The 24,548-nt window shown below is 48.2% G+C and overlaps 1 protein-coding gene across 2 annotated transcripts; it reads left to right on the top strand.

Annotated features, from left to right (window-relative positions):
- The first annotated feature begins 478 nt into the window (after positions 1-478).
- ttll4 (tubulin tyrosine ligase-like family, member 4) lies at positions 479-23,600 on the top strand. Of its 2 annotated transcripts, XM_007911359.2 has the most exons (20): positions 479-693; positions 8,192-9,729; positions 10,273-10,343; positions 11,031-11,133; positions 11,800-11,924; positions 12,074-12,184; positions 12,416-12,492; positions 13,046-13,237; positions 13,613-13,695; positions 14,478-14,606; positions 15,242-15,364; positions 16,080-16,178; positions 17,036-17,170; positions 17,936-18,070; positions 18,789-18,885; positions 20,117-20,194; positions 20,871-21,081; positions 21,549-21,619; positions 22,486-22,568; positions 23,014-23,600. In XM_007911359.2, exons 2-20 carry the CDS (start codon positions 8,285-8,287, stop codon positions 23,159-23,161), a joined length of 3,516 nt encoding a protein of 1,171 aa, XP_007909550.1. In that variant the 5' UTR covers positions 479-693; positions 8,192-8,284; the 3' UTR covers positions 23,162-23,600. The 2 variants fall into 2 exon arrangements, with proteins under 2 accessions (XP_007909550.1, XP_007909551.1); XM_007911360.2 differs by lacking the exon at positions 20,117-20,194.
- The last annotated feature ends 948 nt before the right edge of the window (positions 23,601-24,548 follow it).

Raw genomic sequence — 24,548 nt, 5'->3', positions numbered from 1 at the left:
CTGTCTGTATCTCTCTGTCTCTGTCTGTCTGTCTCTCTGTCTGTGTCTGTCTGTCTCTCTCTGTCTGTCTGTGTGTCTGTCTCTCTGTCTGTCTGTGTGTCTGTCTCTCTGTCTGTCTGTGTGTCTGTCTCTCTGTCTGTCTGTGTGTCTGTCTCTCTGTCTGTCTGTGTGTCTGTCTCTCTCTGTCTGTCTGTGTGTCTGTCTGTCTGGGGGCAGCAGGTGGTGGGGGTGGCCCTGTGTGTCCAGCCAGACATTATAATCCTCTATAGCCCCCAAAACTGGTTCCGAAAGTAACCCCCAAATCTCCAAACACTCGCCCCAAGAATACTAATAATACTCACATCTGATACAGCGCCTTATCACGTCTTCCAGACATCTCAAAGCGCTTCGCCGGATATACTATAAAGTGTAGTGACTGTGTGTTTTGTGGGTGAAAGGCGGCAGCCAATGTTTGTGTTTGTTCCCCCACAAACAGCCGCGCGGAGATCGAGTGGCCGTTTTATTACTAATCGTGTGGTTTTTTTTTTTGAAGGGGATTATTACCCGCGGAAAAGCGAGCAGCCAATTGACGTGACGAACAACCGGGTTCCTACTGACCGCTGGTAAACCGGGGCGGGTGGGCGTGAGGCAACTTGGCTAAGGTTTCGCCCCGACCCGCCCGGGAATCGAACCCGGGTCCTCTGGCCTTGCGAGGTGAGTGCGCTACCCGCCGCGCTGCGGGACTCCCCGGCTTTAGCCGGTTACACGTCAGGTGGGGTGGGTGCGGTTGGCTCCTAAACTCTCCAGGATTAGTCAAGGCAGGGCGCGCCGTCCTGTTCTAAGAGAGGGGAAAGAGTTCACGCCCCCCCCCCCATCAAAACTAAACAAACAGAAGTTTCCATACGCTGTACACGTGGGCAGTTCCTCTTAAACATGGCGGGGGCTTTCTCCGTGTGTGTAAGGCACTCGGCTAACCAAACCACGGCACAGTCCACCTTACGTTGCCCAGGACCTAATGTGATGGTAAATATCAGTGACTGACTGTCAGGACAAAGTCCCGGATTAAATATACAGTATAGAGAGAAGGCAGGAAATAATTTTGTAAGACCTCTTTTGATCTGCTAAACTGTTGGAAGCTTATGGGTGGAAATAACTCCCTTATTCCTTTTTTTTTTGTCTTACAACAACAACACGTGACATTTGCACAGAGCCTGACGTTCGCGTCAGGAGGACGTCCCAAGGCGCTGGACAGCCGGGGATTTGGACCCGAGCTGGGGGTTGGGATCGGGAGGGGGTGGAGGTCGGGGGACGGTGGGGGTGGGAGGGTGACCGAAGGCGCGGTCGAAGAGGAGGGACTTGAGACGGGCCTTTGAAGGAGGCAAAGGAGGGAGCGAGGTGAAGGGACCGTGGGATGGAGTTCCAGAGGGTGGAGGGTATTTTACTCTACGCTTTTCCTCCCTCGTGTTCTTTCATTGTTGAAAAGAGAGGATGAGATATTACATGGGAGAGAGGTGCTGTTCAGGCTCGTAGGACTAATCACTCTTTTGAGCAAGATGCTGGAGAAAAGAGCGACTTGTGCCCGTGGAAAGGGACTCCAGTTAAAAACAGAAAGCGAGTTGACGATACAAAGAGGAAAAAGATTGCACTGGGGAGGGAGAGAGGGGGGTTGGAGGCTAGAGAATACAGAGTGAAACCTGAGGCAAGTACCCTTACTCCACACGCCTCTGTTTCGCAGTGAGTGGGATCCCAGTTGTTAGTCGATTGGCGGATCGCTTTTTCTGTCCGCAATTGGCTGCCGCGTTTCGCCCCCAAATTATACAATCAACTCACTTTGCAGTACGTTCTGCGAAGCGTTTTGAGACGTCTCGAAGACGTGCTGAAGTGCTATCGAATGAAGGATCATTATTGTTGTAATTGCATGTCCTGTGCCCGCCTAAATGATCCTTCGTTCAGCTGCAGCTGGAATGTTCTGTCCCACTCTGCTTGTTCTGCTTTAGGAAAGATGTCAAAGCTTTGGCAATTCACTTAAGATGATAACGGGATAGAAGAGGCTTCAGTTATGAAGGACAAACAGACTGAGAGTAGCCCTCTTCTGAAAGAGGTGTTTAACATTCTGATGAGTGAAACAGGAGAAATTACTTCCATTGATAAGTGAGATAGTAACTGGATTAGATTACCAACCTAAACGTGTCTAAGGTTTCGCCCAGCCAGGGAATTGGACTCAGATCCTCTCGCTTGCAAGGCTGGGGCGTTAACCACTACGCAATAAGAGGTAAAAGTGGAAAGAAGCGAGTGTAATTGGGCAGCGTTTTCAGAGAGAGAGAGAGCGCTCAGCGCGGATACCATAGACCGATTGTCGTTTCACTGTGCTGAGGAGTCTATGATTTTAAATTAGCTGAGAATTCAAAGTTTTTTTTTAGGCCTTTGACTTAAAACTGTCGGAAACCCGCGGCAAGTTTCCTTGCTCTACGCACCTCTATTTAAGGAGGAACCCGCTTTTTAGTCGATCGGGAGATCGGTTTTTGGGGATATTAATCCCTAAGAAAAACAAAACATAACAATAATGATTTGGTCACTCAATCCACGACTGTTTGTGGGACGCAGCTGTCCGCAATTGCCTGCCTCATTTGGCCCACAAAATCCGCAGTCACTGCACTTCACGGTGTATCCCGTGAAGCGCTTTGAGGCGTGTTAACGACGGGATAAGGCGCTGTATCAAACACAAGGATTATTATTATTATTAAGAAGCCGTGAGATACGATTTGTCCTCCCGATTGCTACTGACCATACATTGTGAGCGGTGAAGTTGAGAGGGAAAGCTTTGGTCCCAGTGGTGTCCCGCGGAGCTCCTTCACAGGTTTTTTTTTCCAGCTCCACGTGTTGGGTAGATCACAAACGCGCTCTAAATCTGGATTGTTGATGTGCGGTGGTTCCAGTGATGTCACAGTAACCCGTTCTCTTTCTCTAACGTGCTTCCTGTTCTCCCTTCTGATGCTCGTGGTATGTAAGTAGGCTTCGTGGCACTGGTGCCAACCCGTTTGTGTGGGATACTGTGGGTCCTGTTAACCTGGCACCACGTTAAACTTGATTTGTTTGACTTCTCCAGTGCCCTCCTCACTGGCCTCCTCCGCCACACCATCCACAAACTCCAGCTTATCACCCCTTCCCTCGCCTCCTTCAAGGCCCATCTCAAGACCCTCCTTTTCGACCGCACCTTCCGTCACCTTCCTACCCCCCTCCTCCCGCCCCACGTCCCTACACTCCCTCCACCCCCTCCCGATCCCAACCTCCAGCTCAGGTCCAAATCCCTGACTGTCCAACGCTTTGGGACGTCCTCCCGACATGAAAGGCGCCGTGTAAAATGTAACGTGTTGTTATCCAAAGTCCGACTGCTCATATCCTTACTCCTGCAAGTGCGCGGTGGGATATATTTCCAAGAGGGGTTTGAAGGTGGAGCAAGAAGGTGCAAGGCAAAATGTTTTGGGGGAGGTTGCAGACAGGAAAGGGCATCAGTGGCTGAAAGCTTCGCCATCATTTATAGGATGGAGAGGGAGAGCGCGAGAGTCGAGTAGTGCTGACTCGTACTCTTGTTTGGACATCTGGTAAAGAATGAGTGATGTGGTTCTTGCTGCCTGTTTGGGACACTGTGTACTTGTGCTCAGACCCATGAGTTGGCCATTTGCCCGAATGGCGTTTGGAGAGCAGCTGGCACCTGTAGAGCTAAACCCGAGTCTACCTCAGGGCCTTCGGGCTTTAACCTTTTCTGTTGTCTACGTATTTTGGATTTTCCGCTCTTTTCAAAGATGTTGTGTGACTAAGATAAAGAGACGAGCGATGCCGGGGGAGTGCAATCTTGTTGAAGCCAGCACGCTTTCTGTTCCTGAAATTGGCTGCCCCGTTTTGCTCACAAAATACACAGTCACTCCGCTCTACAGTGTGTCCTGTGAACGGCTTTGAGACATCTCACTGATGTGATATCAAATGCAAGGATTATTATCAAGATAGCAACCACTGGGTTAAATGGGTTAGGTGTGAGAATGTTGGCAGGCCAGTAACTGAGGGTGGAGGGTTTATTTTGAACCAGATCAATTGGCTTCTTCCTGTTTATCTACCGCCGATGGCAGGTTATAAATATGACTGGATGTGTGTCTGAGGATGTAGAACTACAGGTATAGCATATATTGGACCGTCTTGATAAACTGCATCTGTATAAGTGTCGCGGCTCCAGGGAGTAGAGTTACCAGAGAGATCATATTAATGGGACCAGTTTAATTTTATCGTTTCTCAGCGTATATATAGTAGCATGAGGGGAGATGTCTCCTTGCTGGTGTGTGAGCAATTCTGTTAGATAGTGGTACGAGCTCCTATTTTGCTTTCACACTTAACAGGTGGAGTCCTGTAGCGTTTGTGGGACGCTGCTGTGCGCAGTCGGCTGCCGCATTTCGCCCACAAAATATACACTCAATACACTTAACAGTATAATCCCGTGAAGCGTTTTGAAGACATGATAAGTTGCTGTATTAAACACAAGGTATATTATAAAGGGGGAAAAAAAATCATGTTGAGCAATCGGGTATGAATTAATCTTTTATGTTTAGTCATTTTACAAAAACTACTTGTGTTCTTTGTTCTGTTTGGCTTTTGGTTGTGTGAAAGATGAAATGGCTTCTGTGATGGGCGGTTACAGCATCACAGAACTGAAGGTAGAAAATGATCTGTCAGCCTGGATTCTGTTTTCTATTGTGTCAGATACGGAGGATTCAGTACTGTGGTGTGTGATTCCTCAATAGAAATGCTTTCAAAAGATTTCAAAGCCCTCCACAGCTTTGCTCCTCCCTACCTCTGTGACCTGCTAGCTCCACACCGATCTGTCCGCTCCCTCCGCTCAGCGGGCTCCGGCCTGCTCCGTGTCCCCCACATCGGCGGTCGAGCCTTCAGCCTCTCTGCCCCCACCCTCTGGAACTCCCATTGGGACAAGACATGTACTTGAGACGGCCAGGATGGTGGTGGTCATACTGGATGGACTTTGGTTTTCTTTTGCTCCCTCGGCTCAGCGGGCTCCGGCCTGCTTCATGTCCCCTGTCTCGCTCGCCCCATCATTGGCGGGCAGGACTGACTTCAGCCTCTCTGCCCCAACCCTCTGCCACTCCATCCCACAGTCCCTCCTCCGAACCCCCACCCTCGCCTCCTTCAAGACCCGTCTCAAGACCCTCCTTTGACCGCACCTTCGGTCACTCTCCTACCCCCTACCCTCCCCGCCCTCCACCCCCTCCTGATCCCAATCCCCAGCTCGGGTCCAGATCCCTGACTGTCCAGCGCCTCGGGACGTCCTCCTGACATGACAGGCTCCGTGTAACTGCCATTTGTTCTTGTTGTAAGTTATTAAATGGCTGTTCTGCGGTTGCTAATGTGTCAAACTAATCGTGTGGTAATCTAAGACCCTTTGTGCCAAACACATTTTTAAAAATCTGCTTTCAGGTGAAAAAAGTGAAAATTCTGGTCCGTTTACTCAGTAACTAACGGGGGAAAATGTTTATCAGCTTGTTTGAGGTTCTATTTCAGCTGTACAGAGTTCCTGCTTGATCAGCATAGCGAGGGGTTTAGAAACACAAAGTATTTTCGTAGCTTGCATTTTTCCACGGCTGGTGGATGTGCCGCTGTGCAATTCTTTTTGTTGCATGAAATTTGCAAACCCCCAAGTCGAGCTCCTTTCACTAACACAACTCTCGGATCATCTCTCTTGTTGTTTGGGGTGATCGGCAGCTGATCAGGATCGTCCCCGGGCAGGGTGAAACCTTGGGCAAGTTTCCTTACTCCACACGCCTCTGTTTACTGAGCAGGAAATGGGAAGTCGATTGGTGGATCGCTTTCCAGGGGTAATAATCCCTTACCACAAAAGAGATAAAGAAATTGGTCACTCAATCCACGGCTGTCTGTGGGACGCTGCTGTGCGCAATTGGTTGCCACGATCGCCCATGAAATACAGTCAGTTCACTTGTGAAGCGCTTTCAGATGTCTCACCGACATGATAAGGCGCTATATCAAATGCAAGGATGATTTTTATTACGGTTGATATTGAGCTAGTACTCAAGAACTCCGGGACACTACCTCATGTGAGGGTGCTGTATAAATGCAAGTTGTTGTGTTGTAGTAGTACAGGCACTTAAATAGGTGCTCTTCGCTCTATAACAGTCCAGGTACAGTTTACAGTAAAAGTCTTCGTTATGGGTTAAAATCTCCCATTGCTTTCTGCTTTCTTATTTAGTTTGTGACCTTTAGCTTGTGATGGAGTGGAGCGTATTTTGGGCAGGTTAACCTTTCGCTGTTGTGGCCAGCTAACATTTAGCATTTGACATTGGAGCGGTCTGTGGCTTGCACTTAGCTGACGAGACATCCGCAGGTAACGCCACACGGCAGGGGGATTAAAGGGTTTGATGTCGAATGAGTTAGCAATCTGTGCCCGTCAGAAAAGGGGAGCAGTTGATGTTTTTCTTTGAACCCAAGCCTAGCCTGTGATCTGATAAACTTTGGTAACTCATCTTTCTCTCTCAGCTATGGATTTGCCTTATAATAATTAGAATAATCCTTGCATTTGATATAGCGTCTTATCATGTCGTTGAGAAACCTTAGGCAAGTTTCCTTACTCCACACACACACACGCGCGCGCGCACACACCTCTGTTTACCAGCAGAAAGTAGGAACCCGGTTGTTCGTTGATTGGTGGATCCCTTTCCGGGCGGTAATAATCCTTCAAAAAAAAAATCGGTCACTCAGTCCACGACTGTTTGTGGGACACAATGTTTCGTCCACAAAATACACAGTCACTCCACTTTACGGTATATTGTGTGAAGCGCTTTGAGACGTCCGAACAACGACAACGACAAATTACATTTGTTGAGCGCCTTTCATGTCAGGAGGACTTCCCAAGGCAGGGATTTGGACATGATAAGGCGCTATATTTTTATTAAAAATAGCATAAAGCGATAACTTGAAGAGTTTTTCTCTCCCTCCCCTCCCCCCCACTCCTCCAGGTGGAGTCCTGTAGCTCAGTGGTCAGAGCACTCGCTTCGCAAGCGAGACACCCGGGTTCAATTCCAGGCAGAGGGCGAACCTTGGGCAAGTTTCCTTACTCCACACAGAGCCTAATAATAATCCCTCCAAAACCAAAAACAATTGGCTGCCGCGTTCGCCCACAAATATACAGTGAATTCACTTTACAGTCTACCCTGTGAAGTGCTTTGAGACGTCGAGAAGACGTGAAAAGCGCTATATCAAATGCAAGGATTATTATTATTTAATCTAATTACATTTGCATGTAAGGCAATAAGATTTGGAAATGGATGCTTTGGCTGACTGAACGCAAATGAGGACTGAAGCAGATGGCATGACTTGCTCCATCCCATTTTTCTTTGTTGGTGGTTTGCTTGACTTGCATTTTGTTTGTTATTTGCCTTTCCCAGAGCTAAAAGTTGCTGCTGCTGTTGCTCTACCAGTTTTATCGCTCATTTTGTGGGCGAAACCTTTGGCACCTTTCCTTTCTACATACACACACCTCTGTTTACCTATCAATAAGTAGGAACCTGCTTGTTAGTCGATTGGTGGATCGCATTTCCGGGAGTAATAATCCATTATTATCCATATTATTCATAGTAATAATAATTATTATTTGGTCACTCAAACCATGAGTGTTTGTGGGACATTGCTGTATTTTCTGTGAAATGCTTTGAGACGTCTCGAAGACATGATATGGCGCTATATCAAATGGATTATTATTATTACCAGTGAGACTTTAATTTTATGTGAAAAGTCTTGTGTGCCTGAACAGGTGGGTATCAAAGATCTCATGAAACTATCTGGAATAAAGTAAGTGTTACAGTCTGGAACTCGCTGCCTGAAAGGGTTGGTGGAAGCAGATTCAGTAATAACTTTCAAAAGGGAATTGGATAGATACTTGAAAAGAAAAAAAGTTACAAGACTATGGGGTAAGAGCGGTGTGGGAGTGGGACTATTAGGATAGCTCTTTCAAAGAGCTGGCACAGTCACAATACAATACAATATAAAATTACATTTGTATAGTGCTTTCACGTCAGGAGGACATCCCAAGGCGCTGGGCCTAATGGCCTTCAGTGCTGCAATATTCTATAATTTTATTAACTGTTTATCGTGTACTAAAACCATGGCTTTTTTTTTCCCCCAAAATGTTGCTTCTCAGGTTCAGGGAGAATGTCATTTCCTGCCCTCCGACCCGTTGCTGTTTGTGTGTTGACTTTGCGTCCATTTTTATTGTGAAATAAGATGGCAACTCATGGCCTCTCCCAGGCCTGAGGAGTGTTCCACAGAACCCAGCGTCAAGCAGCACTACAAAGCCTGCAGCCTGCCCACCACCTCCAAACCCCTCCATTACCAGCCGCAGGAGACCAGGCCTGGGTACTCGGTCACTCAGCACCCACTGTGGGAGTGGGACAGCTATAATGTGATCGTGCCCGTCCGTAAACAGTACACCTGCTCAGGGACAACACAGTATGTCGCTTGCCACCCCAACTTCTCTCTGCCTGGGAACAGCGGCAGGACGTTAACACAGAGCGCCCACAATGGCTTCCATTCCAATGTTCTGATCAGCCCCTTCGAGAAAGCCACCTTCTACGACCGCGCGGGCTATGGCTGCAGATCCTACCAGAGGCTGGAGTCCCTCAGCTCGCGATTCGGGAGCCTAGGCAGGAGAACCAGCTCGCCCCCCTCAGGTTACACCGGGGCCTCTGCCCACTCCTTCCCCTCCCGGGCGCTGTCTTGTGAAAACCTGATGAAGCCCGATGGGGGGGTCACTTCCTTCTCCCAGCACTTTGGCCCGACAGGCTCGCGCAACGAGTTCCTGCTCCTGGGCAAGAACAGTTCCACGCTCCCCAACAAGCCTACCTCACTGACCCGCAGGCCCGCGCTGAACACCAATGCGTTCATGAGACCCACCAGCGCCAAAGTGCCTTTGCACGGGAAGTGGGACGTCAAGACCACCGCAGCCAACGGCAGCAGCAATGAGAACGGCGAACCGGACAGCCCCGGGAGATACATAGTGGGCAGCCCTCGCAACCCGTCAGGATCCGCTGTGTACAACAGCACGGCCCTGAAGATCGAGAGGGCCCTGTTTCAGAACGAACACTCTGCGGGCAACCTGAAGAGCGCCATCAAGCTGAAGACCAACGGGGGAGGGGGGCCGGAGATCAAGTTCACGGAAGCGATCAGGAAACTATCGGACTACCGCCTCCAGAAGAACTCCGCCCACGAGCGATGCGTGACCTTCTCGAAGGGCACGGAGAACGTCTCCTCCCAGAACGCCTACTTCCAGACGATCTCGCTGGGCGCCGCGGGCAAGATGAAGCGGGCACTGCCCAACTTCTTCCAGGAGAAAGCCAGCTCCCCGTTCATCTCCAAGCCGGAGAAGATCTTCCCCGGCGGTAACCTGGAGCACCTCGCGAAGGAGATCAAGGAGAGCAGCATCGGGGACAGCAGCCAAAGCCGTCTCAGTATCTTGGCCTCCACCTTGCACGTGAGCAGCAACAGTCGCCCCGGTTACATGGAAAGGACCTGCCCGCTTCAGCGCCTGGACCAAACCAAAAAACTCATCCCCGTCTCGTCCCCAAAGACCAACGTGGCTTCGATCACGCTGCAGATAGCTGCCATGCAGCTCAAGTGTGCCAAGAGGAACGAAAAGCAGATCGAGAAGCCCAAGTGTAATGCAGATCTTCCAGAATCAGAGTAAGCCGTGTGGGCGTCAGTGCGTGTCAGTGCGTCAGCCTTGCCGCAGAGTCAGGAGGTTGTGGGTTCAAGCCCCCACGTCAGGACCTACACTCACATATTCCAAGCTGACGCTCCAATGCAGCAGTGGGCTGGTGGGGGGTGTGGGCGTTATATTGTCGCAGACGCCGTCCTTAGGATGAGACGTTAAAACGAGCTCCCGCCTGCCTGGTCAGGTAGACGTTCATGTTCCCGCGACGCTATGCTAAAAGAGAAGGGAGTTTCTCTCTGTCTCCCGGTGTCCTGGCCAACAATCTTCCCCCCCCCCCCACCCAAAATAAAAACATTCCAGGACTGTTTGTGGGGACACTGCTGTGGCAATTGGCTGCCACGTTCCCCCCACAAAATGCACAGTCACTCTACAGTGGAATCCTGTGAAGCGCTTTGAGACGTCACAACGACGTGTTAAGGCGCTGTATCGAACACACGGATTGTTGTTGTTGTTATTAATATTATTGTGGATGGTCACAGATTTTTTTAGTGATTGCGTCTCCTCCTTCACAGCGCTGAGGTCAACGACACAGAGGAAGAGCTGGCAGACGGACTGGAGGGCAGCAGCGGCCAGGAATGCGATGGTAAATACAAACCGGAACGAACGCCTACGATTATCCAATTGCTCTTCCCTGCCCCGGGGCCACATATGGGGCACGTTAGTGATGGCAATTGTATCGCTGTTTGTTGCAGCAATTGGCACACAGTTGAACACTGGAACAATAGCACTTAAACCAAACAGCTTGCGGACATCTTCACACAGGTTAGGCACAGGACATTGCTCCAAACCTCGGCCTTAAAGTGAGCTCCGTGTACCCTTCTACCTCACTATTCCCAGAACGCCAGTTGCCCTCACTGGCCTTTATCCCACAAGGTACACAGTCGCTACACTTTGCAGTATACTCTGTGAAGCGCTTTGAGACGTCTCAAGACCCTCCTACCCCTGCCCTCCACTCCCTCCTGATCCCAACCACCAGCGCCTTGGGACGTCCTCCCGAGGTGAAAGGCGCCGTGTGAATGTCATTTGCTGTTGCTGTCTCAACGATGTGATGAGGCGCTACATCAAATGCAAGGATTATTATTGTTGTTATTGATTCTCAGGGTAAAACATGGTAACCAGAGGTACATCATTTATTACCCAATGTGAAAGGTGTTACGTAGACGCAACTTGCGTACGATCCTTTCTTCCATTGTATAATGTTATGGATTCTGTGACTGTTCAGCGAGGCGTAGCTCCCTGGAGCTCACATCCACAACCTCTTTCTTTTCAGATGATTCGGACAGTTCCTCTGCCACAGATAGTTCCACTGCATCAGTGGGTGCTTTAGCCAAGTCTCAGCTTCACACACGATCACCTGAGTTGGCGGAGGATGGGTAAAGTCACCAAGTCACAGTTGCTGCTTTGCTTGACAGAGGCTCTGCTGAAATGAACAGATTTTAATGTCCCAGAGTTAACTTAACTTATAGGGATGAAGTCCTTCAGTTGATAAATAAGGCAGCATTGATAATGTGCGCTAGAGGACGTATTGCCAGCATTGATCCTCGTCCTCACCTTCAACGCCCTCGACAGTATTGCTCCTCCCTGCCACTGACCTACTAACTGCATACCGACCTGTCCACGCTCTCTGCTCAGCGGGATCCGTGCCACCCCCCACCCCCCCCCCATTCACTCCATCCCATCATCACCGGTCAGGCCTTCAGCCTCTCTGCCCCCACCCTCTGGAACTCCATCCCACAGTCCCTTCACCTCGCTCCCTCCATTTCCTCCTTCAAGGCCTGTCTCAAGATCCTCCTATTCGACTGTACCTTGGGTCATCCCCCTACTCTCCCCGCCTTCCACCCCTCCTGATCCCAACCACCATCTCGGCATTAAACCGTCGACTGTCCAGGGCCTTAGGACATCCTTCCGATGTGAAGGGCGCTGTGTAGCTGTAATTTGTTGATGATGTTGGTAGTATGAGGGACTACTCCTTTCTAAATTCTTCCCATCTCGTACATATTAGAGCCTAATAAACCTCATTTGGTTCTTCCTGTTTCTAGGAGTGCTTCAGATGCCCGTTTACAGGTTTTGGAGAATAAGGTTCAGATTGTCAGGCCAGCGTTGGTGCCAAGCTTGTTTGCCAATATGCCTCTGACTGTTTACTTTGGCACCACAAATGAGAAAAGTAAGGGAATTGAAGTTTGTGTGTGAGCGTGCGCGCGCGTGTGAGAGTGTGTGTTTCTTTTCTGTGTTAGGAAAGGACAAGAAGATGCATATAATTCGTTGAACACTTGTGGAGTGTGTGCAGTGATCTCTGCTGCTCTTATTTCACAGTTGAGCTATTACCATGGGAGCAAAAAAAGCTGCTAAAATGGAAGATGTCCACCGTCACGCCGATTGTTGTGAGGAATGCCATCGCCCGATCCCACTTCAGAACCACAAGAAGTATGTCCTTTTCTCCTGATTACCCTTGTTCCACAACAAGGGGGGTGTGGGGGGCGACATCTTATAATCAGAGCCAGGCCATATAGGAGTGAAATCAGGAGGCAATTTTTCACACAAAGGACCTCTCTCTCTCGCTCTCTTGTGTCTCATGTAGTGTAAGATCATGTCCAACATTCTTAGCCGAGTGGGGTGGGGGGAAAAAGAAATTCAATTCAACTTCATGTATTTCAGAAAATCATGATTGGCTGGGCTGCTGGGGCCACCATATGAAATCCCCAGCGTTTAAGACCCTCCGAGAATATCAAAAGGTAAGGAATCTTACTTAATTTTTTTTAAAACAAAATCATTCAAATGTTATTTCTCTTCTCGCCCCAGATTAACTTTCAGATATTTAGTGGGAAGAAAGATAACAGATCCATCGCCAAGGTTATGCTTCATCCATTGTACTCTCAGCACTGAGGATACACTAACTACAGACCAAAAAGAGTTGTGTCCCGTTCAATGTCTGTCAAGCTTTCTCACTGCTTGGACCACCCTACCCGTTAGGGCTTTGGTTGGAGCTGAGTGGGATGACTGGTGTCTGTGCTGGCTCTTTGAGTTCAACTGGTCCCACTCCCCCTTCTCTTACCCCATAGCCCTGCACATTGTTCCTTTTCAAGTCCCTATCCAATTCCTTTTTGTAATCAATTAATTGACAGCAATTCTGTATGGATTAGTCTACAGCTGAGTGGGATGCTTTGGGAACCTTTGATCCAAAGTTGCCCCGTTCATCCGACGACACCACATTACGTTATTGTACCGTTAATCCATCCTGAAGATTTGCCCTCTAAGTGTCCACGGATTCTCTCTTTCTCTCCGTAGCTGAATCACTTTCCTGGGTCGTTCCAAATCGGGCGCAAGGACCGACTGTGGCGGAACCTGTCGAAAATGCAGACCCGTTTTGGCAAAAAGGAGTTTAACTTTTTCCCCCAGTCCTTTGTCCTTCCTCATGACATCAAGCTGCTGAAGGGAGCCTGGGCAGAAAGCAGCAAGCAGAAATGGATTGTCAAACCCGTAAGTTCCGGAGCTGGTTCCACCTCTGCTGCGATCGCCCACAAAATAGACAGTCACTACGCTTCCCAGTAAATTCTGTGAAGCACTTTGGCACGTCCTCCCGACGTGAAAGGCGATATACCAAATGCAAGGATTATTATTATTATAACGTACTGTTTTCCCCCTCTTTCTCCCTGACGTCTTCCCCCCCCCCCACCCACCCACCCACCCACCACCACACTGCCCCTCTCTTGGTGCAGCCGAGTGTTAGCCTAGAAATAACATTCGAGCGTTGCTGTCTTGACTGTGTCCGCACGTGTGTCGTAGCTTTATCAGAAGCAAACTGTCAGCCAGCCCGCTAATGGTTTTGGGGTGTTGTGTTATCTCTTGTTGCAGCCTGCGTCCGCGAGAGGGATTGGCATCCAGGTCATTCACAGGTGGAGTCAGCTCCCCAAGAAGCGGCCCCTGCTGGTTCAGAGGTGGGTCTTGCAGTCATTTGCTGGCATGCTTGAAAACACACAAACAGGAGGAGGCCATTCAGCCCCTCGAGCCTGTTCCGCCATTCTATAAGATCGTGGCCGATCTGTACCTCAACTCCAATTACCTGCCTTTGCCCCGTATCCCTTGACACCCTGACCTCACAAACATCTCCCACCTCAGTCTGGACAATGTTACCTTGAGAACTGACAACAACAACAACAACAGCTTGTATTTACACAGCAGCGCCCCTCACACAGGGCAGCGTCAGAGTGCTTGACACTGGCGGAGCACGACACTGAGCCGGGGGGGGGGGGGGGGGGGAGAGGGGGAGATGACTAAGCACATTGTCTTCCGGAGGGCACTGGTCTTGGCAGGGCTTTGGGGTTCTCTCCCCCCATCCCTCTGCCTGGCCCCCTCCTTCCCCTCTTTTGCATCACGACTGAAGACCTTCCTCATTTGACCGTAAGCGTTACCTTGCAGTAAGTAGGAACCCAGTTGGCAGATCGCTTTCCCGGGGTTAATAATACCTTCAATTTTTTTTTAAAAATACAGTATGAATAATAATAATGTGGCCACTCAATCCACGACTGTTTGTGGGACGCTGCTGTGCGCAATTGGCTGCAGCGTTTCACTTAAAAACACACAGTCACTCCACTTTACAGTATGTTCTGTGAAACGCTTTAAAGATGTCTCGAAGATGTGATGAGGCGCTATATCAAATGCAAGCATGATTATTGTTATAATAAAACTTCTCGACCTGATTCCTTTCTCTTCGCCACAGGTACTTGCACAAACCTTACCTCATTGGCGAGAGCAAGTTTGATTTGAGGATTTATGTCTACGTGACGTCTTACGATCCGCTGCGGATCTACGTGTTTACAGATGGCTTGGTGCGATTCGCAAGCTGCAAGTGAGTGTGACTGACCGACAGACTGATCCATACAGTGGCTCCCTGTGTGTCCTGCAGGGTCTGCGCATGTAGCCTCCTGTTCCGCTGCGTTAGAGGATTTGAAATAATGATTCAGATTTACTTTCTCAATTCTATTTAGATTCCAAAAATTACAACAAAAAATTGTGTTCCTGTAAACGAATTCCTGATATTCACAGCTTGCTCCTCCCTATTTCTGTGACTTGCTAACCCCATAACAATCTGTCCACTCCCTCTGCTCAGGGAATTCCGACCTGCTCCAGGTATCCCGCACAGCCCACCCCACCATCGGCGGTCGGGCCTTCAACCTCTACCTCCACCTTTGGAACTCCATCCCACAGTCCCTTCCCCTCGCCCCCTCCCTCGCCTCCTTCAAGAATTGTCTTAAGACCCTCCTCTTCGACTGCGCCTTCGGTCACCTTCCTACCCCCACCCTCTCCGACCTCCACCACCCTCCTGATCCCAACCCCCAACACGGGTCTAAATCCCTTGGGACATCCTCCTGACGTGAAAGGCGCAGTGTAAATGTAATTTGTAATGGATTTCAGTTTCTTATGGTTTTGGGTGTGGTAACAGGAATTGCTCGTGACATTTACCTGTTTGTTGTGCCTCCCCAGGTATTCAGCTTCCATGAAGAGCCTTAGTAACAAGTTTATGCACCTCACTAACTACAGTGTGAACAAGCTGAACACAGAGTACAAGCCCAACGGTGATGAAACCGTCTGCCAAGGACACAAGTGGTGAGTTTAGGCTGATTTAGTAACTACATTCAAGAGAATAAATATAATAATCCTTGCATTTGATATAGCTCATTATCAGATCTTTGAGAATATACTGCAAAGTGTAGTGACTGTTTATTTTGTGGGTGAAACAATAACAACTTGTATTGTTGTTTATTTATATAGTATTCTAGCAGGATAGCGTCTCAGAGCACTTGGTAAATACTAGAGAATTAGTGCTAAATCGGTCTAAATGATTGCTTAGGCCACGGTTGGAGTACCGTGTCCAGGTCTGAGTGCTCCACTTTAGGAAGGATGTTGAGAGTATTACTTGGAGTTGATCTGTAGTTGATCTTTTTATGGATCTGTGCTTCCTGTTTTGTTCTTCCTATCCTGACCGACCGGAGTGTGGACGTGGAGTCCTGTAGCTCAGTGGTTAGTGCTCTCGCCTCACAAGTGTGAGTACCCGGGTTCAATTCCCGGGCGGGGAGAAACCTTCGGCAAGTTTCCTTACTCCACAAGCCTCTGTTTACTTAGGAATAAGTAGGAACCCGGTTGTTAGTCAATTGGCGGATCGCTTTTTCGTGGGTAATAATCCCTACAAAATAAACAGTCACTAGACTTTACAATAATTTCTGTGAAGAGCGCTGAGATGTCTCGAAGACATAATAAGACTCTGTATCATAATGCAAGGATTATTACATGAGTCTCACTTGATTGTAATTGCCTCCTGTAGGGCACTGAAGGCATTATGGGCATATCTGGGCCAGAAGGGAGTCAATACGGACGCACTTTGGGCGCAGATTAAAGATGTGATCGTTAAAACCATCATCGCGTGAGTTATGTTTATTTATAAAAAAAATCAACAAGATACAGAATCAGCGAGTAAAGTGGGTCAGCAAAAACAATACCACTTATTACATATAATACAATATAAAATGACATTTACACAGCGCCTGACTTTCATGTCAGGAAGACGTCCCGAGGCGCTGGACAGTCAGGGGTCTGGACCCGAGCCTGGGGGTCGGGCTCGGGGAGGATGGTGGGCAGGGAGGGTGGGGGTAGGAAGGTGACCGGATGCGTATTCGAAGAGGAGGATCTTGAAGCATGTTTTGAAGGAGGCAAGCAAGGGAGGGAACAAGACGAAGGGACTATGGGGTGGAGTTTCCAAAGGTTGGTGGCAGAGAAGCTGAAGACTCGACCCCCTTGGGATGAGCTGGGCGAGGGATATGGAGCCTGCTGAGCGGAGGGAGCAGACAGGTTGAGGTTGATATGGGGTGAGCAGGTCGCAGAGGTAGGAAGGATCATTATTCTTATGATTGATATTTACCTGCTGTTGCTACTCTTTGAGTTGACAGTCACTTCTTCCTTATTGGGAAGCACAAAGCCAGCCAGGTTCAGCTAATCATCTGTCCCTTAATGTTAATATCCAGCATGGAATTGGAATGCAAGCTGATGGGAGCAAGGTCATGGATGGCCTTGAAGACGAGGACAATGTCCCAAACATTTTAGGGATATGGGGCGGGATACGAGTGGTGTCTTGGGTAGATATGTGCATATCTTTTCATCTGGACGAGTAACTGATACTGACATTTCCAGGTTCTACATGGTCTTAAAGCCCAGAAGGTTTGAAATCGCTTTCCTATGAGTGTTTTGCCCCCTTACGCTATCTGCCTTGATCTGTACCTGCAGCTCGGAGGCCTATGTGAACAGCCAGCTTAACATGTACGTAAGGAACCGTTACTCCTGCCACGAGCTCTTTGGCTTTGACGTCATGCTCGACGAGAACCTCAAGCCCTGGGTCCTGGAGGTCAACATCTCACCCAGGTACTGTTAATATTAATATAATAATATAATAATCCTTGCATTTGATACAGCCCCTTATCACGTCGTTGAGATGTCTCAAAGCGCTTCACAGAATATATTGTAAAGTGTAGAGACTGAATTTTGTGGGCGAAACGCAGCAGCCAATTGCGCACAGCAGAGTCCCACAAACAGTCATGGATTGAGTGACCACATTTTATTTTGAAGGGATTATTACCTTTGGAGATGCAATCTGTCAATTGACTAACAACCGGGTTCCTACTTACTGCTGGGTAAATAGGTGTGTGGAGTAAGGAAACTTGCTTAATGTTTCGCCCTGCCCGGAAGTCGAACCTGGGTCCTCTCGCTTTCCGAGGCGAGTGCTCTAACCCCCACGCTACGGGATTCATAATGCTCTTGCCCCCAGTTCAGGGTAGCTCCATTGCAGTGCATTGTAGGAGGTGTCTTCCTTCAGGTGAGATGTTAAACGGCGTTCCCCCAGTACCTGCACTGGAGCCTCAGCCTAGACTGTGAGCTCACATTCCTGATGTTGGGCTTAAATACATAACCTTCTGAACTGGTCAGTATATCTGACCCACAGAACTGGATGCACAGAAATGGGACACGTGAGACAGAGTGAAAGCTACCTTAATGTGTTGAGTTCAAAGTTTTCCCTGAGCTATGTTGCTGCCGTGAGGAGTAAATGGCTGTGCTCTCTTTATAAAATCATTTCCTAAGTGGGATTGTTTTCAATGGCTGACTTTAATTTTCCATTTTGACTCCCATCAGCTTGCATTCCAATTCCATGCTGGATATTAACATTAAGGGACAGATGATTAGCGATCTCCTGAACCTGGCTGGCTTTGTGCTTCCCAATAAGGAAGAAGTGACTGCCAACTCAAAGGGTAGCAATAGCAACAGCGGGTAAATATGAATCATCATAACAATCCTTGCATTTGATATCGCGCCTTATCATGTCGTCTTGACGTCTCAAAGCGCTTCACTGGATATACTGTAAAGTGGATTTATTATGTAAAATACTGTATTTTGTGGTTAAAACACGGCAGCCAATTGCTCGCAGCAGAGTCCCACGAACAACAAAATAAAATTACATTTGTATAGGGCCTTTCACATCGGGAGGACATCCCAGTCATGGATTGGGTGACCAATTTTTTTTATAGGAAGGGATTATTACCTCCAGAAACCCATCCGCCAAACAACCAACAAGCGGGTTCCTACTTACTGCTGGGTAAACAGGGGGGTGTGTGTATGGAGTTAGAAAACTTGCCCTGTCTGGGAATCGAACCCGGTTCCTTTTGCTTGCGAGGCAAGCACTCTAACCACTACGCTATAGAACTCCACTTGGGGTTATATTAAATACAAGGACTATTGTTTAACATTATACACGAGGGGAAAGATGCAAAGATGTTAGAGGGCTTGGGAAGCTCTCTGTATTTGCCTCACCGGGAACAGCGCATTGCGGAGGTGTGATATTGAGTATAGAATACAGTAACCAGAGATACGGTTAGAGCAAAGGAAAACTTGGAAGTATTTTATCCTTTCACTAAGGAGCAGCTCTTGTCAATAAGAGTGGCAACTGGTTGAGGAGTCCTAACTTGAGGCTTTGTGTTTTTTCCTGCAGAGGGTCAATTACCAGAGCGATAAGCAGTAATCTCGAGCTTTCTGCAGACGAGAAGCTGAAACGGGTTTACTTTCTGAGTCAGAAGCCATCGAATCTGGTAATGTTAAACCTCCAGGCCTTGCATTGACTTATACCCAAGCCAACAAGAAGGCAATTGTTAGCTCCGCGGTGAATGGCGTCGTTGATCGCGGGGGCCGGGGAAGGTTAGGACAAAGAAGACCTTTTGATCCTGCGCTGCTAGGCTAGCCACCCACTTCTCTTCCCACGATGGCATCAAGCAGTTTGTTCAATGAATCCAGGTGGCGGTGATCTGAACTGCCCTTTCCTTATAACCAGTTCCAGCTGTTGATGACGTGCTGCAAACCAGCTGTTTTATCAGCTCTACAAGGTGTTCACAAAGTCCTGTTACCCCCACGTGTGTGTTTTTCTACAGTGCACTGACCAATAACTGAAAGAATGCTGATGATAATTGTATTTAGAAAGTACTTAATTGTATTCGGTTCAAGTGTTTAACTGTGTTCAGACGTCCACAGGACTCCACTATTAGAGAGTAGTTCTATTAGTGAGGGGAGGGGGGGGCAAGGGAGGTGGAGCAAAGAAACAATGTCCCACAAACAGCCTTGAAGTGAACGAGCAACTTTTATCTGGGGGATTGTTGGCCAGGATATTGGGAGAAACGCCCTTCTCTTTTCAAACCGTATCATGGGATCTTTAACGTCCACCTGAACAGTCAGAGATAGGACCTCGGTTCAACGAATCGTCCAAAAGACGCTTGATTGCATTTGCTTAGCATTTCCAAGCATCCAAATTCTTAAAACACAGCCTTGACTTTGAAGCCGGTTTTCTGTAAGGTTCTTAACAGAAGAAAAGCTACGGAAAACCACGGGCTCCAGGTTGAGACTGAATTCAATAATTTGCCAAGTTCTAAACGGCTGCTTTAGTGGAGTGAATCTGGACCCGTGGAATTTACACATCTTATCCTCCTCAATTAGTTTCTTTTCGAACTAACTATTTAATTCCCTCTTAAATTGCCCGACTAATGTGTCTGCACCACCCCTCTGAATCATCCATTCCGCATATTTATTCTCCGTGTAAAGTAATTCATCTGAATAGTCTGTTCACGTTCCTTAATAATAATTATAATAATCCTTGCATTTGACAATAGCGCCTTATCAGATCTTCCAGACGTCTCAAAGCGCTTCACAGAATATACTGTAAAGTGTAGTGACTGTATATTTTGTGGGCGAGAATATGCAGTCACTATAGTTCACATCTTGTGGTAGAGCTTATGCCAGTTTGTTAAACTGATGTTTGTCTGTACCCTTTAGGAGCCTGAATACTTCGATAACATCTCCCCCACGGTTTCTCTGCTGTGTGAACAATCCCAGTCTCTCCACGTAAACCAGGTGCCTACATCCAGTTGTCAATTTAGTTATCCTTTGCTGTGTCATCTTCTCCACAGCACAATGTCCTGCCTCGGGCCTTAATACTAATAATTAATAATCCTTGCATTTGATATTTGAGTGGAATACTATTCAAAAAGAGAAGGGAGTTTCTCTGTCCTGCTATCCTGGCCGACAATCCCCCAAATAAAATTGATCACTTACTCCAGGGCTGTTTGTGGGACGCTGCTGTGCGCAATTCGCTGCCACAAAATACACAGTCACTCCACTTTGCAGTATATCCTGTGAAGCACTTCGAGACATCTCGACGACGTGATAAAGTGCTATGTCAAAAGCAAGGATTATTATTATTATAGCACCTTATCACGTCTTCCAGACGTCTCAAAGCGTGTGTGTGGAGTAAGAAAACTTGCCCAGCATTTCGCCCTGCACGGGAATCAAACCCGGGTCCTCTCGCTTGCGAGGCAAGCGCTCCAACCACTGAGCTACAGGACTCCAATGGAGAGTATGTGTAAATGTAACGTGTTGTTAATGAAGTTTCTTCTGCTGTCTGCTGCCTTCCTCGCCCTTGTTTTCTACACTCTTCATGTGTCTGCTTTGTTTGTTAGCGGATTAGAAGACGGGACGCCATATAAATGCGAGTTGTTTTTGTGTGACTGTCACTCTTTCTATCTCCCAGGAGTTCAGTGCCTCGCTGCTAGAGATCCTCACCCCCGATGATGTGCGCATGTTAGTCGAGACGGAAGACGAGAACAATCGTCGAGGGCATTTTGAGCGTATCTTCCCCTCCGTGGACTCCTCACGGTACCTGCGGTTTTTCGAACAGACCCGTTACTTTAACATCCTGCTGGACCAGTGGGAACAGAAGTACGGTGTTCACAGGAAACCAGGTACAGCGCTCAGCACGATAAGAACATAAGAATTTGCTGGCGAAAGAAGATCGAGGTCCATCTTGTTCACCTTCCACCATCCTGGCAGTCGCTTGACATGTCGTGCCCCAAACTGTACACTGTATATCAATGGCAAGTTGTGTGGGTTTAGCTGGTTAGACCCCAGCAGTTACCCCGTCGAACACTGTCCCTGTGCCTAATACTCTCTGAAATTAGGTAAGAGAGAGAGCGTATTCCATTCCAACAATCTTATCTCTGGGATTTCCACGTGTGGGTGGGATGCAGGGAATTCTCAGTTTGGTTTGGAGACTCTCAAAAGCACGGTGACGGGTTTCCGCTCGGATCAACACCCGGCCGACCCCCAAAAATTGAAAGTTTTGAGGCAGGCTGGATGCCCACAGTCTTTTCCCAGCTCTGCAGCTCCAGACCAGCTCCGTTCCTTAACACCGCCATGTTTCTGCCCACAGGAATTGAGTTGCTGAGAGAGTTGACTCACAAACGGGTTCATCAGGGGGTGTCTGTTAGCCCTACACACATTGTGAGTACTCGATGCAGCTTATTTTCTCTCTCCGGTTTTCACCACGTCTTCAAGCCATGTTTACAGTAAGGCAGGTTATTTGAGATCACAAAATGAAGGCCCTTCGACTCATTCCTTCCAGACTGACCTCCCCTCCCCTCTTCCCATCACAGCATCAAATTATTCGGCCGCTGCTGTATCACTCTTGTCAGCCCTTCGCTCTCATTCTGTCATTCTCTGACTCTCTCTCTCCTTGACATTCTTTCTCTCACTCTCTCAGTTTTCTACTTCTGCGTCTTTGACTTTTTCTCTCCCCCCTCTCTCTCTCCCCTTCCCCCTCCTCTTCCCCTCCCTCTCTTTCCTCTCTCTCTCCCTCCCATCCCACTCTCTTTCTCTGTCTCCCTCCCCCCCACTTTACTCTCCCCCTCCCTACCTCTCTCTCTCTCTCTCTCCAAAGTCAAATCATTCTTGTGCGTGTTACAAATGCGTCTTTTGGATGAGACGTCAAACCTCCCTCCCCGTCTGCCTGTTCAGGTGAACATTAAAGATCCAGCAGCATTGAAAAGAGAACAGAGTTTTTCTCTCTCTCCCGGTGTCCTGGCCAACAATTCTCCCAAATAATAATATTGGTCACTCGCTCCATAGCTGTTGGTGGGACGTTACTGTGTGCAGCTGTGTTTGCCTACAAATACATTTCACAGTAAATCCTGGAATGCGATCTTCACAGATGTCCTCCCAACATGAAATGCAAGGATTATTATTTGGTGTAACTTGACTCCCCTTCCTCCCACCTCTCCTCAGTCTGAGCATATATTCCAGCGCGGAAACTGGAATCTGGCACCCAAGTCTAGTCCCAAATAAAAGTAATTCCCTTTCTCTTGGTGCAGTGGCGACCACCCAGATTATTACAAAACCAGAGGATGGAGATCAGCCTGAACAGCTTGTACAAGATCCACAACTCCTTACTGAGGTAGGACCCGCATGGAACTGAGCACTGAGCCTTTTATATAGGAAAGTCGATTTAACAGACGTGGAGAGGTGAAGTATGTCACTGGTTAGAGAAACCCTGGATAATTATGACTAATTTAGGGGTGGGGGGAGGCGATTTTGCAGTATTTCTTAATTAAGAACTGGAAGGGCCGTCGGATAGAGACGGAATGTGTTCAGGAGGTGGGGAAGTCCAGGATATCTGGCTTGGAAGTCCTGCCTTAACATCTACCCCTTCGACCACCCCTACGGTCACTTCCCTGTTTTGTGCAATTGGCTGCTGCGTTTTGCACAAAATACACAGTCACCTCACTTCACAGTAAATTCTGTGAAGAGTTTTGAGACATCCCAATTACTTAATAAGGTGCTATATCAAATACAAGAATTGTTGTTGTTGTTTACAAAGATCCTTGTGTGTGTGTGTTTAGCTCCGGTGCTATTATCGCATCAAGGAAAGGATTGAAGGGGAAGGATTGTGATGGTGATGGGGTGACTCTAGTGGATGGCCTGCCCTTGCCCACCTGTGAGATTGGTTTTCCAATCAACCAACCAACCAACAAACCAACCAATATCTAGCTGAGGAGCCAACATGGAAGCATTGCCTTAGCTGTCTACCTACCTACCTACCGCCCTGCAGACCTGTGCTCGCTTTCCAAGAGTCTACCTCAAAACCACACACAAAAAAAAGGAATGAAAGAGGTTGAAGAAAGAAAAGCAGCCCTCGTAGATTGAAGACGGCCTTTGTGCTTTCACTTAAGCCAATGTGCGCTTTTACATGGAACTCCTCCAACTCTGGGATAAACACGAGGCACCTGACCCAGTCTGGCAACGCTTTTAATGTCTGGATACGGAAAAGTCATTCTCAAAACCTCGATATCAAGCCGAATGCAAAAAACGCCATCCCCTTGTGTCAAACGAGAGAGCTCAAGTTGCTTGCCCAGGTATGATGGCTCTCTGAAACGAGCAGAGAGAGAGTGGGGGGGTGGTGGGGGCACTAAAGATTTTTTTTCGCTAACACCACTCGGAAAAGAGAAGGGAGTTTCACACGGCGTCCTGGCCAACGATCAGTCTCCTCCCAACGATCGAACGCAACCCTTCAGCTGCCCGGTCAGGAGTGAGTGTGCGCGTGTGGCTGTGAGTGAGCATGGAAGAACAGTTACGTTCCACAAAATGGCCATCGACTTTATAACTCATCACTGGGCAGTGCTTTGTCTGCAAAACCACAGCACACTTTCTTACACGCTTACTTTGTTTTTGTCCCCCCCCCCCACCCACCCTTCCTCCCCCACCCAGCCCGTCCCCCCATGAGAATGAATTTCTTTTTTTTACAGAAGTGAAATATGCAGGAACATTTCAAAACATATTAAATTCATATTTTTTGCTTGATTTCTCATTTGTTAAGCCGTTTGCTTTGTTGTGGAATCTCTCTGCAACCGCAAGCCCTTTTGTTAAGTTCGCCGACTTCTTCACCCCTCCCGATTCCCGTAGCGTAGAGGTTAGAGCAGTCGCCTGGCAGGGTGAACCCCGGGCAGGGGGAAACCTGGTAAGTTAGCAGTAAGTAGCAGCCCGGTTGTTAGTCGATTGGCGGATCGCTTTCTGGGGGGTAATAATCCCTTCAAAAAAAAAAAGAAAAATAATAATTTGGTCACTCAATCCACGACTGTTTGTGGGACTCTGTGCGCAATTGGCTGCCGCATTTCGTCCACAAAATATACAGTCACTTCACTTTACAGTGAAGCGTCTCAATGGAAGCGATAAGACGCTATATGTAATGCAAGGATTGTTATTATTTGTAGTAGGGCCTGACCTCTCACTGGATTAGACTCTGGGCGGCTGTCTGGGCGGAATAGAATAAATACCCGGCTAATAGGAAACGCCACTCTTTAAACAGTGCAAATTTTCGCTCCAAAAATCGAGCCACGTTTGGTGGCGGCAAACACCAGAGACAAAAGGCCAAGGGACC

The sequence above is a fragment of the Callorhinchus milii genome, unplaced genomic scaffold (assembly GCF_018977255.1).
Source record: "Callorhinchus milii isolate IMCB2004 unplaced genomic scaffold, IMCB_Cmil_1.0 Scaffold6, whole genome shotgun sequence".
Lineage (NCBI taxonomy): Eukaryota > Metazoa > Chordata > Chondrichthyes > Chimaeriformes > Callorhinchidae > Callorhinchus > Callorhinchus milii.
The sequence above is the reverse complement of the archived record's forward strand: the minus strand, read 5'-3'. Positions and strand labels throughout refer to the sequence as shown.